Source organism: Suncus etruscus, chromosome 5 (assembly GCF_024139225.1).
Source record: "Suncus etruscus isolate mSunEtr1 chromosome 5, mSunEtr1.pri.cur, whole genome shotgun sequence".
NCBI lineage: Eukaryota > Metazoa > Chordata > Mammalia > Eulipotyphla > Soricidae > Suncus > Suncus etruscus.
In genome coordinates this window covers 132,448,476-132,463,096 of record NC_064852.1, presented here as the reverse complement: position 1 = coordinate 132,463,096, position 14,621 = coordinate 132,448,476, and the positions used below count along the sequence as shown (strand labels likewise).

At 39.5% G+C, this 14,621-nt stretch overlaps 1 protein-coding gene across 1 annotated transcript in view; it reads left to right on the top strand.

The window, feature by feature from the left end:
• Positions 1 to 14,621, top strand: part of ITGAV (integrin subunit alpha V) — a 118,041-nt gene that overhangs the window by 76,799 nt on the left and 26,621 nt on the right. Inside the window, exons 11-17 of the mRNA XM_049773175.1 lie at positions 1,488 to 1,540; positions 2,124 to 2,326; positions 4,804 to 4,995; positions 7,376 to 7,421; positions 10,214 to 10,321; positions 12,010 to 12,068; positions 13,766 to 13,920. Of these exons, the coding sequence (XP_049629132.1) occupies positions 1,488 to 1,540; positions 2,124 to 2,326; positions 4,804 to 4,995; positions 7,376 to 7,421; positions 10,214 to 10,321; positions 12,010 to 12,068; positions 13,766 to 13,920 (816 nt within the window). The remainder of the gene's footprint in view (positions 1 to 1,487; positions 1,541 to 2,123; positions 2,327 to 4,803; positions 4,996 to 7,375; positions 7,422 to 10,213; positions 10,322 to 12,009; positions 12,069 to 13,765; positions 13,921 to 14,621) is intronic.

The window sequence follows — 14,621 nt, the reverse complement described above, 5'->3', positions numbered from 1 at the left end:
ATTTCAATTTGGAATTAATTAATTACAGATTAGGGCCCGGAGAGATAGCTCAGCGGCGTTTGCCTTGCAAGCAGCCGATCCAGGACCAAAGGTGGTTGGTTCGAATCCCGGTGTCCCATATGGTCCCCTGTGCCTGCCAGGAGCTATTTCTGAGCAGACAGCCAGGAGTAACCCCTGAGCACTGCCAGGTGTGGCCCAAAAACCAAAAAAAAAAAAAAAAAAAAAATTAATTACAGATTAATTTCTTTTAGAATAGTAGCAGCAGCGAGTAATAGTAACTAGTAATTGCAGCAGCAGTGACAATAAAAATAGTAGTAGTTGTTGTTGTAGTAATTACTATTATAGTTGCTATAATAATTACAACTGTAATAGTAAGTACTATAATACTATTAATAGAAATAGTAATACTGGGACAGAGAGATAGCACAATGGTAGGACGTTTGCCTTGCAGATGGCCGACCCAGGACTGACCTTGGTTTGAATCCCGGTATCCCATATGTTCCCCCGTGCCTGCCGGGAGCGATTTCTGAGCACAAAGCCAGGAGTAATCCCTGAGTGTCGCCTGTGTGGCCCCAAAACCAAAAAACAAAAACAAAACAAAACAAAAAAAAGGAAATAATAATACTAATGGCATTACTATACTATATCACATAGTATGTTACTATATAGTATTACTAATAATACTAATAGCATTACTATTACTCGTATAATTATAATGCTAATTATATACATTTACAGTAGTAATTACTATTACAACAGTGGTAACAGCAGCTCAATAATAACAGTTGTTGTTGTATTTATAGTAAGAGCAGCCTAACAGTAACAGTTGAAGTAGTAGTAGCAGTAGCAACAATAGCTGCAACAGTAGTTTTACGTAAAGCACCAAACTTGACCAATATCTACTATCTCTTCTTTACTACATAAATACCTGCTTATAACTGCCATGGGTACATGAAGTGTCTGAGATTGTCTTTCTGATCATGTATCTGTGTCTTCTGTGTTTTGAGTCTTGGAGAGGAAGGATGATACTAGGCTTGGCTAGGGAAGGAACATTAAGCATATTGGAATATATGTGACATATGCTAAAGACATAGAGGGTGATATTCCTAGTATCTGTCTTTCACACAAATATTTGACAATAAACAAGTACCTTCACCTGATTATATTGGTGGAGCATATAGAGAATAGGGCCACGGATATTTCTCAAAGGATTGGAGCTCATGCTTTACATGTAGAAACAATGGCTTCTAGTCACAACACCTCATGTTTCTTTAAGCAGCTTTGGGAGTGACACGTAATCCCCAAATGCCACTCCACCCTCAAAAGCTTTTTTTTTTTTTTTTTAAATGAAAGATAAAAAATTAGGCTGAAAGATTGTCTATCTAAATGAAGAATAACCATATCTAGTTCAAAAATATATTACAAATATTAATTGTCCACATTAGTTGGATGAAATGTAACCATTTCTTTTTCCTCTTGTTATCCAGATGGCTGCATATTTTGGATTTTCTGTCGCTGCCACTGACATAAATGGGGATGAGTAAGTTTTTTTAAATGCTCTTAGCGAAATTTTTTTCTTGTGTTTGTGAATGCTTTGCTAAACTAAGCATTTTTTCTTATATCTTCTTTTCCCTCTCCTGATATTTGAAAGAGGTGATTTCAAACAACCTTGTTATGAAGACTTCTGTTGCTATCATTTCTTTAACAGTTTTATAATATGAAGGAATAACGTAATTTTAGGCTTTCTAATAATGTCTTATTTTAACTTGTTTTTCAATTATTCTTAAGTTGCGATCATCGTTAGCTAATGTTTTAGAGTTGTAACTTCACAACACCACCAAAGAGCCAATGGTGCATCTACAAAATTCTATTGGGCTCTTCCTTCACTCAGTTTCCCCTTCCTTATTTCCCTGGATTCGCCTGTTCCATGCTTTGCTTCTCAATATGCCACATTACTATCATTCCTTAAAAAGAAGATCTGAATATATAATCATCATTTATGCTTCAGTATTCCTATGAAAAATATGAAAAGAAGGAAGCTAAGTTTTCCTATGGAAGGAAATAATGATCTGAGTAAGAGACAGTGTGATCTTGTTTTGATGGAAATGTTTTCGTTCCTATAGTTATGCAGACGTGTTTATTGGAGCCCCTCTCTTCATGGACCGTGGTTCTGATGGAAAACTTCAGGAGGTGGGACAGGTCTCAGTGTCTTTGCAGAGGGCTTCAGGAGAATTTCAGACAACCAAGCTGAATGGCTTTGAGGTCTTTGCAAGGTTTGGCAGCGCCATAGCACCTTTGGGAGACTTGGACCAGGATGGCTTCAATGGTAAGATCTAAGTTCAGCCACTGTGTAGCTGGTGTGTGTGTGTGTGTGTGTGTGTGTGTGTTTTGTTTAAATAGAAAAGATCTTTTAACTCCATCTCTAGATGTTTACATGAGAATCCCTCCGTCTTTGGAAGAATGGTTGGGAGACTTTTTCATACACATTCTCTCAAAGTACAGTGTCTGTGTCATTCTGAAAGGAGCCTGCTTCTTTTTAGAGGCTGACAACTCTCTTCCTGTTTCACAGCAGTGCCCTCTGTTGTCCATTTAGGTACTCATGTCGAAAACGCTGCCCAGAAGGGACATTGCTAAGACAGTGCTTGCAAAACTCTAAGGTTTGATTTGCCAATTAGACATTTTTAAGTCATCACTTTGTTATGACTCTAAAATATACTATTGATGTATCTCATTTCAGGAGACAAGCAGAAAATACAAGCTCATATTTTAAAAAAAAACGCTCTACTTAATAATGTAATTAATACCTGTAGGTAATCATTTTAAAAGCTACTTTGGCTCTTACTAGAGAATAAAATGTAAATGAAAACTTACTAAGATTGCTTTTACTTTGCAGAGACAATGAGAGATAGACAGGCAGACAGACTAGGAAGCCATAGTGATAATACAGTGAGGAAGGTCTTTGCCTTGCACACAGCCAACCCAAGTTCAGTGCTCAGCATCCCACATGGTCCTCCAAGCCTGCCAGGATTCCTGAATGCAAAACCAGAAGTAACCTCTAAGCACTGCCAGTTGTGGTGCAAACAAACAAACAAACAAATAAAAACGAGAGGCTATTTTAAAATCCTTCCCTAACTTTGAGGAATTCCACATCTGATAGGAGAAACTTTTTTTTTTTTTTTTGGCCACACCCGGTGATGCTCAGTGGTTATTCCTGGCTGTGCACTCAAAAATTGCTCCTGGCTCAGGGAACCATATGGGATGCTGGGGATCGATCCCAGGTCTGCCCTGGGTCTGCTGCATGCAAGTCAAACGCCCTTCCACTGTTCTGTTGTTCCAGCCCCCCCCCAAGATCAACTTTTATGTCACTCAAATACTACAATCTTAATTGTAGATGCTCTTGAGCATAATGCTCATATGTAAAAGATGTGTGATCATAGTGTTACTGATAGCTCAAGAGATATGGTCTTTAAGATGTTACATCTTGGGCCCAGAGAGATAGCACAGTGGTGTTTGCCTTGCAAGCAGCCGATCCAGGACCAAAGGTGGTTGGTTCGAATCCCGGTGTCCCATATGGTTCCCTGTGCCTGCCAGGAGCTATTTCTGAGCAGATAGCCAGGAGTAACCCCTGAGCACCGCCGGGTGTGGCCCCCCCACAAAAAAAAAAAAGATGTTAAATCTTTGTGGGTCTGTTAAGAAAAGAGACCGGGCCAGAGTGATAGCATGGAGGTAGGGCATTTGCCTTGCATGCAGAGGACAGTGGTTCTAATCCTGGCATCCCATATGGTCTCCTGAGCCTGCCAAGAGCAATTTCTGAGCACAGAGCCAGGAGTAACCCCTGAGTGCTCCTGGATGTGACCCAAAAACCAAAAAGAAAAAAAGAAAAGAAAAGAAAACAGATAGTTTGAAATGACTGATATTTATGTGCTATAATAGGAATACTCAAGAAACAATGTCAATTGAGCAAACACATAATGGAGAAACTCTGATAGTGCTGGAGGCTGTGGACTAAAATGAGAAGGAAAATCCAGGCAGTATGCCAGAGGGTGGCTGTCTAGCAAATATGGGCAAAGGGGAGAATGTGAGGTGAGTCTTCCTCATTGAGCCCAGAAAGAGTTCGCAGTAGTGGCCATTTGATGTGCAATTTGGAAACAGATGGAACAAGGCATTCTCTGAAACAGGAGCCATTAATGTGGAGAAGAGAGCAATCATAAGCCCAGAGATGGAAACTTACTTACCGTACTTGGTCTATTTAAGCGTCAGAGCAAAGGCCTGGTTAGGAGAATGAGTGAGGGTGAGAATTGATGGATGAAAGGGCGGAATTGAGAACCCAGGTAGGACGTAGATGCTTAAGATTTAAGGGGACAAAAACAGGCCTGTTATGCTGGCAGGCTGGGAGGGGGGTAAGGGTGGTGGCATGAAATGGATTCTGTGAACGTTGAGTATGGGAAGTGCACACCAGTGGTGAGATTGGCCCTGAAACATTCATTATATATCTGAAACCCAGCTGTGAAGAACTTTGTAAGTCACAATGCTTTCAATTAAATGGGGGAGATAGTACAGTGGATAAAGCTTTTGCTTGCATGCAGCTGACTTGCGTTCAATCCCTAGCATCCATATGGTCCCCTGAGCACTATCAGGAATGATGCCTTTGTTGAAAGCCAGAAGTATACCCTGAGCATGGCTGGTTTTGTGGCCCCAAAATAAATAAACAAAAAAGAATAACAATTAACATTACTTGTCTATCCCACATTCTCCATATCTTCTTTCTCTTTTCGCTCCATCTTCTCTTCTCTTCCTCCCTAGATATTGCCATTGCTGCCCCATATGGTGGAGAAGATAAGAAAGGACTCGTTTATATTTTCAATGGAAGACCAACGGGACTGCATACGGTACCATCTCAGATCCTGGAAGGAAAGTGGGCAGCTCGGCACATGCCACCAAGCTTTGGCTATTCAATGAAAGGAGCCACAGATATAGACAGAAATGGATATCCAGGTACTTTCCTAGAATACAGCTAATATCTCATGGCTGATCTTTTTGTCCTAATACATAGCACACCACTGCTTTCTTTCCGTGTATGATGAATCACCCAATTCATCATTTCATGTATTGAAATGTATTTCAAGTATTTCAAGTATTTCATTTCAAGTATTTCAAGCCCATACCGTGAAAAATTACAATACTGTGAGAGATAGGGAGGCCTCCCACAAACAGACAGCTCCAGTTAGGAGCGCTCCTCATACAAAACATCTTTTCTGAGTTTTGTCTTCTGTTGTCTTGGAGACTGTAATGAGACATCAGAAAAATGTAGACAAGGGGCCAGAGCTATGGTGCAGCGGTAGGGTGTTTGCCTTGCATGTGGCTTATCCAGAAGGGACCTAAGTTCCATACCCCGACATCCCTTATGGTCCCCCAAGCCAGGAGTGATTTCTGAGCACAGAGCCAGGAGTAACTCCTGAGCATCACTGGGTGTGACTCCTCTCCCCCCCCAAAAAAAAAAAAAAAACAGAAAGAAAAATGTAGATGTGGGCCCGGAGAGATAGCACAGAGGTAGGGCGTTTACCCTGCAAGCGGCTGATCCAGCCATCTCATATGATCCCCCATGCCTGCCAGGAGTGATTTCTGAACACAGCCAGGAGTAATCCCTGAGCACCACCGGGTATGGACCCAAAAACCAAAAGAAAAAATAAAAGAAAAATGTAGATGAGAGAAATAAGCATTTTGAGAATTCTCATTCTGCTTTGAAATGTTAGCTGGCCCTTTTTTGGGAAATCATCTAACACTTCCTGTTCTTTATTAGTGGTTGTACATTTTTTTCTTTTTTTCTTTTCTTTTTTTTTTCTCACTCAGACATCCAAGGAAGTTAGGAAGTGGTTGTACATTTCTTTTCTTTTCTTTTTTTTTTGGTTTTTGGGTCACACCCGGAGTTGCTCAGGGGTTACTCCTGGCTGTTTGCTCAGAAATAGCTCTTGGCAGGCATGGGGGACCATATGGGACACCGGGATTCGAACCAACCACCTTTGGTCCTGGATCGGCTGCTTGCAAGGCAAACACCGCTGTGCTATCTCTCCGGGCCCTGGTTGTACATTTCTTTCTTTTTTTTTTTTTTTTTTTGGTTTTTGGGCCACACCCAGTGATGCTCAGGGGTTACTCCTGGCTATGTGCTCAGAAGTCGCTCCTGGCTTGGGGGACCATATGGGACACCGGGGGATCGAACCGCGGTCCGTCCAAGGCTAGTGCTGGCAAGGCAGGCACCTTACCTCTAGCGCCACCGCCCGGCCCCGGTTGTACATTTCTTAAATAAGTATTATCTCATTTCATTTCTCCAGCTCAGCTCAGTATTCTTTTTCAGTTTTGGCTATACCCAACAATGCTCAGTGAATTCTGGTTCTATACTTAGAGATCACTCCTGGTGGTGCTTGAGGGTGCCAGAGATTGAACCCTGTTGGCTGCATGCAAAAAAAGTACCCTGCCCACTGTACTATCTCTCTGGCCCTGCGATTTATATTGGTTTATATTTATTTTGGGGTTTGGGACCATACCTGTTGGTACTCTGGGTTTACTCCTGGCTCTTTTTTTTTTTTTTTTTTTTTTTTGTGAGTCACCTCCTGGTGGACTTGGAAGATCATAGAGAGTACCAGGAATTGAATCCACATTATCTACTTGCATGTCAAGTGCCCTATTCTTTGTATTGTTGTACTACTATTTATGGCCCCAAGATTTTATTTTTTTGTTTTGTTTTGGGGCCACACCAGATGATGGTCAGTGGTTACTCCTGGCTCTGCACTCAGAAATCGCTCCTGGCAAGTTCAGGGGACCATATGGGAATGCCAAGGATCGAACCCAAGTCCATCCCAGGCTGGTCACACGCAAGATATGCTGAGCTATAGTTCCGGCCCCCAAGATTTGATTTTAATGCAAAGTCCTAGTGGCAGAAAAATTTTATATTATTTTAGCACTGTAGAACTGTACAGAAGTTAAATTCTCAGTTTTTAATTTTCTGTATTTTGTGGCTTCTCATGTTCTTTTCTGCTTGGAGAGGGTATTTTAAACACAGCCTATAGGGACCAGAGATAGTACAGTGGGTAGAGCAATTACCTTCCACACAGCTGACCCAGGTTCTATCCCTCAGCATCCCGTATGTCCCCCAAGCCTGCCATGGGTGATTCCTTGAGTTCAGAGCAGTACTCAGGGGTTACTCCTGGCTCTGTACTCAGGATTACTCCTAGCAGGCTCAGAGGACCATAGGAATGCTAGAGATCAAACCAGGTCAGCTGTGTACAAAGCACATACCCTACCTATGCTATCACTCCAACCCCTGTATATGAACTTTTAAATGATAATTAACATGCCTTTTCTATCCTTTTCTTTTTAGATTTAATTGTAGGTGCTTTTGGTGTAGATCGAGCTGTATTATACAGGTGAGTTTGATTCTGTATCCTATAACAGGAATATCCTGAATTATTTGAAAGTTTTGTAGTTAAGTACCAGTATTTGCATTTCAGCCAAATTTTCTAGAAGTAATTTTTCCATTAAAAATTTGTTGCTAGGAAAAAAAAATTTTGTTGCTAGGGCCAGAGTGACAGCACAGCAAGCAGTAGGGCTTTTGCCTTGCACACGACCAACACAGGACTGACCTCGGTTTGATTCTCGGCATTCCATATGGTCCCTGAGCCTGCCAGGAGCGATTTCTGAGCACAGAGCCAGGAATGACCCCTGTGCACCGCCGGGTGTGGCCCAAAAAACCAAAAAAATTTTTTGTTGTTGTTGGCAAGTAGTATTTATACAGAAATCCTAAAGTAGAAGCTATCATAGATTTGTGTTAGTTCCTTTTTGGGGAGACTCAATCCTATGTCTCGGCTCTTGTGCTGAGCTGGAACTAGTTTCTGGTGAGGCACAGAGAACTTGGTAGAGTTGCTGATTGAACCCAAGTCTTCTGCATGTGAAAGCAGGTATTCTGCATGTGTTCTGGCCTTTGAACTGTGGCTCTGGCTTTTTTCTCTTCCTTCCTTCCTTCCTTCCTTCCTTCCTTCCTTCCTTCCTTCCTTCCTTCCTTCCTTCCTTCCTTCCTTCCTTCCTTCCTTCCTTCCTTCCTTCCTTCCTTCCTTCCTTCCTTCCTTCCTTCCTTTCTTTCTTGTGTTTTTTGTTTGAGAAAATGGAAATTTAAAAAGAAAAAGACTCAGAATTTCCATTAAGTTATTATCTCCTGTATTATAAATCTTTTTTTTTTTAATGATATGAAGTGGGCTGGAAAGATAGTCCAGCAGCTATGGTACTTGTCGTGCACACAGCTGACCTAGTTGCAAATCCCTGGCACATCATATGGTCCCCTGAGCTTGCCAGGAATTGTGATCTCTGAAGTAGAGTCAGGACTAAACCCTAAGAACTGTTGGGTGTTGCCCCCAAACAAATAAAATACAAATAATAAATAAATAAAATTATCAGAACTTTACTTTTTCTCTAGGAAGCAAGACACTGTGTTTCTGCCACAGCATTCTGTGACCTCAGTGGATGTTGTATATCCCCAAAATAGGTGTTATGGAGCAAGAATATTTAATTCATAAAATTGGACTTCTTTACTTTATATATATTTTCAGTTATTTTCTGTCATTTATCAGTTCTTTAAGTCTAAGAATTTTTAGCATACCAACTAGATTAATGGATTTATACTTGAAAGGGTTATTTTCATGATTGGCAGAAAAACTAGATTGACACTGTCTCATGGCTTTTAATGGGATGGTTTCATCTTGTCAGTAATGGGCCAACAGGATTGTAGCTTTCAGTTCACATTCCTTTATACAGATTCCAGAATTTTTTTAATTAAGACATTAACTAAGCCATATTATATACTATACAGTTTAAACCTATAAATTTGAACTTTGGAAAAACTGCACTCTAGAATTTTAATTTTTTTTCAATAGCTACTGATGAAGTTATATACACCTGATTAAAAATCAAATAGTAAGGACTGGAGAGATAGCTCAAAAGGCTCATGTATGTACTCTTCATGTAAGAGACCTGGGTCCTATCTACATGGTTTCTTCCCCTGCCTTCCTATTCCCATCAGCACATCAAGAGCAGTCCTTGGGCACATACCTGTGATTATCCCCCCAAAACTATTAGGTGTGGCCTCAACTCTTTCCCCACCATTCCAGAAAGAATTTCAAACCATAAAAATGGGCTTATAATAAAAAGTACTTTGGGGTTGATTTATTTGGGGGGGGGGGATGCCCATAGCCATGGTGCTCAGGGAGTACATTTGGCTCTGTGCTCAGGGAGTCACTCCTGTCAGTGACTATAAGGTGCCAGAGCTTGAACCCTGGTCTTTTGCATGCAGAACATGTGTACAAGCTATTGAGTTATCTGTCTAGCCCCAACTTTTACTTTACATCACTTAGTACTTGAGTAGTATTTCTGAAAAATAATTTTTCTGTGCTTTAAAAATTTGTGTGTAGGATCAAAATGATAGGACTGTGAGTACATGCTTGCCTTGTATGTAGCAGACTCAGAACCTCTTCTTGTCCTTCAAGCAGTGCCAGGAGTAAGCTCTCCCTGAGCAGAGCCAGTAGTAAGCTCAGACACTACTGGGTATGGTCCCCCAAAAACAAACAAATATGTGTGTGCGCACATGTGTGCATGTATGTATGTTGTGAAATTTTTTTTTCCTCTCCTATTACAACTATTTCTTGGGGCTGGCAATAGCACAGCAGAGAGAACATTCGTCTTGCATGCAGCCAACCCAAGCTCAATCTCTGGCATCCCACATGGTTCCCAAGCACTGATAGGAGTGATTCCTGAGTGCAGAACCAAGAATAACCCCTGAGCACTTCCAAGTGTGGCCCCAAAACAAATCAAGGAAAAAAACTGTTCCTTAGATATCGTTTAAGAGATTATCTCATATTAGCACAAAGGTGATATATGGCTATCATTTCCTTCACATATACCTTGTATTAAGTACATAATCCATACATGGTCTTCTTTAACCATCCTACTTTAATGGACCAAATTCACTGAGCTGAACATTTAAACCATTTTGCCTAGAATAGAGGAATTTCCTAGAAAGTGGTTCTCTCTTTGTTAAAAGAGAACAGTTTTCTGGCACAGCTGGTTGGTCTTGTATGCTTATAGATTGTGTCTGTTCTTTTTGCTATTATATGCAGTGAATGTGACCCTAAAATGCTTAGGCTAATATTATTTTTGCTGTTGTTACCAGGGCCAGACCGGTTATCACTGTAAATGCTGGCCTTGAAGTGTCCCCCAGCATTTTAAACCAGGAGAGCAAAACCTGCCCACTGCCTGGGACGGATCTCAAAGTTTCCTGGTAAGGAATATTGTTGTTTAAGAATATCTATAATTGGGCCCGGAGAGATAGCACAGCGGTGTTTGTCTTGCAAGCAGCCAATCCAGGACCTAAGGTGGTTGGTTCGAATCCCGGTGTCCCATATGGTCCTCCGTGCCTGCCAGGAGCTATTTCTGAGCAGACAGCAAGGAGTAACCTCTGAGCACACTGGGTGTGACTCAAAAAACAAACAAACAGAAAAAACCTATAATCATGATTATTGGTTCAATCATTATAAAAAGAAATTGGATATCAGTATGGGAACTGAAATAACGCTAAAGCCATTTCCATAAGTATATTTTCATAATATAAGATTGAATTATACTGCTCATACTAATGATGTGTAGAAGCTCTACAAATATGATATTAACTAGCATATTAATTTTTTATAAATAATGTATGAATTATGAATAATTCATAAAGAAAAAAGCTAAAGATCTCAGAGCTCATTTATATTTCATTTCTAAACAGGACACTGAACATTTTTAGGGATATGCTTTTTCCTTATGAATATTTATGAATAGGTATCTGAAGAGATATTTTTAATCCAATAATTTGTTTTCTATTTATTTCCTTCCTAGTTTCAAAGAAAATATAATTGGGGTGGAGTGTAAAGTTTAATGTCTGAATTTGTTTCTAGTCAACTCTTTGTTTCTTTTCAACTCTTCATTATTTATACTTTTAGTTGTATTTATTTTATTTTTAGTTGTAGATCTGATTTTTTGCTTTTTTCATTCTATCTGTTTTCATAATATTGTTTCTTTTCTTGAAAGAGTTTCATCTTACTTTAGAACATTTTAATAAAATGTAAAAACATGTGTTTCCATGTGGAAATAGATCAAAATGAATAATGAAAAATATTAATTCATGCTATTAACATCATCATGAATGCTGTACTCTGGGAAACATCTGTTCTTTGTTCACACAAACAAATATGAAAGATGTTACAAATGAAGAGTAGAATGAAGGGAATCTAGGAAAATATTATTCTATTTAGAGTTAATGAAAATATGTTGTTCTGCTTTTGCTTTTTAATTATTTGTTAGGAAAATATTATTTGAATTTTATTTTATATTAAATTTTACTAAAATTTCCACAATATTTGCTCTTTATATTGCTTATTTGCCCATGATCTAAAGAATTTGATTTTAGGGGCCAGAGAGATAGCATAGTGGCAGGGCATTTGCCTTGCAAGCAGCCAACCCAAAACCAATGGTAGTTTGAATCTCGGCATCCCATATGGTCCCCCGAGCCTGCCAGGAGCAGTTTTTGTTCGTTTGTTTTTCGTCTACACCTGGTAATGCTCATGGATTACTCCTGGCTCTGTACTCAGACATTACTCCTGGCTTAGGAGACCATATGGGACTCCGGGGGATCAAACCGCAGTTTGTCCTAGGTTAGCATGTGCAAGGCAAATGCCCTACTGCTTGTGCCACTGCTCTGGCCTGAAGGAGCTATTTCTGAGTGCAGAGCCAAAGCCAGTAGTCACCTGAGCACTGCTGGGTGTGACCCAAAAACAAAAACAAAAAAAAAAACAAAATAAAGGGGGGGAGAGAAAGGGGGAGAGAGAGAGAGGGAAAGAGAGAAGTGAAATTTGGATAATATTCAAAATTATGTTTAAACTCAATTGTTGTATTTGAACATATATATTTTTTTTTATTTCCCTACAGTTTTAATGTAAGATTCTGCTTAAAGGCAGATGGCAAAGGAGCACTTCCCAGGAAACTTAGTAAGTGTTCTATATAAAATATTATTTTATTTAAAAAACTTAAAAATATATTTTAATGACAGGCAGCATTTAAAATGAGTTTTCAGATACTTTTATTAGCTAAAAAATAGTTTTTTATTTGAATGTCTAAAAAAACACATTTAAAATTTGGGGTCAGAGCAATTACACAGCTGGTAGAACATTTGACTTGCATGCAATCAACCTGGACTCAATCCCCCACATCCCATATAGTCCCCCAAACCTACCAGGAGTAATTTGTAAGGGCAGAGCCAGGACTAACACCTGTGTGCTGCTGGGTGTGACCCTGAAAACCAAAATAATGAAAACATTTATAATTGCAACAGAATTACTTTGTAGTATCAACTTTAGCCAATTCAAAAATAGTGCATTTAATTTATTGACATTTTGAACTTACCAGTAACTCACTGAGAAGTAGAAATGCCCTTCAGAAAGTTCCATACTGCTAATATGATGTAGATGAACCCTAAGGAAAAATCAATATTATTGCCTATAAATAGATGAGCAGCTGAGTTCCTATTATATGACTTAGAGAAGCATCCAGCTACCTAAGGAGTATAAGTAGTTTTTGTAATAACGTGAAGAAGAAAAAAACAATCTTTTGCAACTAGATTTTACCCGCAAAGAAAATTCTGTCGTGGCCTCAAAAGCTTATTTCCTGAGAGCAAGGAAATTCTTTTGCCAATATGTTAGTGATAAGTGCTCAAAGCTCTGCACTTCTTAGTGGACCAGATCTGTTAGAGATGATCCTGCAGGTGAGTTCACATGGGGTGGCATGGCAAGTTTACCCTGGAATGCAACTTTTCAGGAAGGATTAAAGAAAATGGAGGCCCTAGAGGATAGCTGTCATTGTATTTTCCCAGAGGAAATGGCAATTCTGAGAGTCAGGAGGGAGGAGCCTACTTAGGGGGACTGAATATAGCAAGGAAAGGAAGGCAGGGGAGGTAGTTGGAACAGAACTAGAAAGAAAATAATCCTGGGTTTTGACCCACGTTTGCCTTGGAAGTTAAAGACTAGAAAAACCTGAAAAGAGATTTGTGGTTGCAAAGATTCATCCTCTTATTTCCTTTAGAGAAATGACTTAGAGAAGAACTGAATCTTAGCTGTGCTTCTGACAACCATACCAACTCAAACTATCAGTTACGCATTTGTTTCAAAATGATTCTTGACTCAGTCATCAGTATTTGATCCATTTGCCTCTCAAGGGACATATTTATCTGACAATTTAATATGGAAGCTTCATTGTAATTGAGTTGCAAGGGATGTAAACTGTTGAGTCATGATAGTGTTTCATGTAATGATGTAATGATGCAATGGTGTGGGTACATGTTTATAAATAGTTCATAATTACACATAAGTGTTTTACTAGTTAAAGTAATACATATTGACATACTTTGTGCTATTTTATACATATCTACAGTCTCCTAGATTATCTCAAAAGAAAAAATTCACTGATGGTTATTTTACTATATATTTTACAAACAACATTTGTTATTTTTTAGAATTAATATATAACATTCCTTTGGGGATAATTGTATTAATTTAACATTATTATATATAGTCTCATCCAATGTAGACATTGTTAATGACCTAGAAGCAGATGTATGTGAGAACTGAAGGCATTGCAGACAGATTGATGCCAGTGGCTATGCTGGTTATAAATCCTTTGGTTTGTATAGACTTCCAGGTGGAGCTTCTTTTGGATAAACTGAAGCAAAAAGGAGCAATTCGGCGAGCACTGTTTCTTCATAACAGGTCCCCGGGTCACTCCAAGAATATGACCATATCAAGAGGGGGACAGATGCAGTGTGAGGAGCTGGTAGCTTATCTGAGGGTAAGTAATAGCTTTCCACTCTATCCTCTTTTTGTTTCCACTCGTTTTCTTTTTAGAGAAATGGTTTTCACTTTGGTTACCAAATAAAAAAGGAAACACAAAAATACAACCAGATGGGACTGAAGAGATAGCACAGTAATTAAGGCGTTTACCTTGTACACAGCTGACCCAGGTCTGATCCCTGGCATCCTATATGGTCCCCTGAGTAACAGCCAGGAGTGATTTCTGAGCACAGAGCAAGGAGTAACCTGAACACCACCAGATGTGACCCAAAAGTCAAAAATACAACCAGAGTAGTATGTAAACTAAGATCATCAATCAACACCATCCTAAATGCATTATTATTTTTTTTGGCCACACTCGATAATGCTCAGGGGTTACTCCTGGCTGCTCTCAGAAATTGCAAGATCAGCAGCACAGCAAGTGCCATATCACTGTTGCACCACAGTCGAGTGTGTGTGAGCACTCCAGATAAAGTGTGCAAGTACCACAACCAATTGTGTGAATTTCTGAGCATCACATAAATAGCCACCACAAGCAAAGAGAAGAAAAAGAAGAAACAAAGTTGGATTTAGATTGTTATGGGCCCGAGAAACCCACTGCCTCAAGTAAAGACCATGAATCTTCAGAGAATGCAACAGCAAACAGGTTTATTGATTCCAGCTAGCTAGGGTGCCATATCTGTCATGCAGACTGAAGGC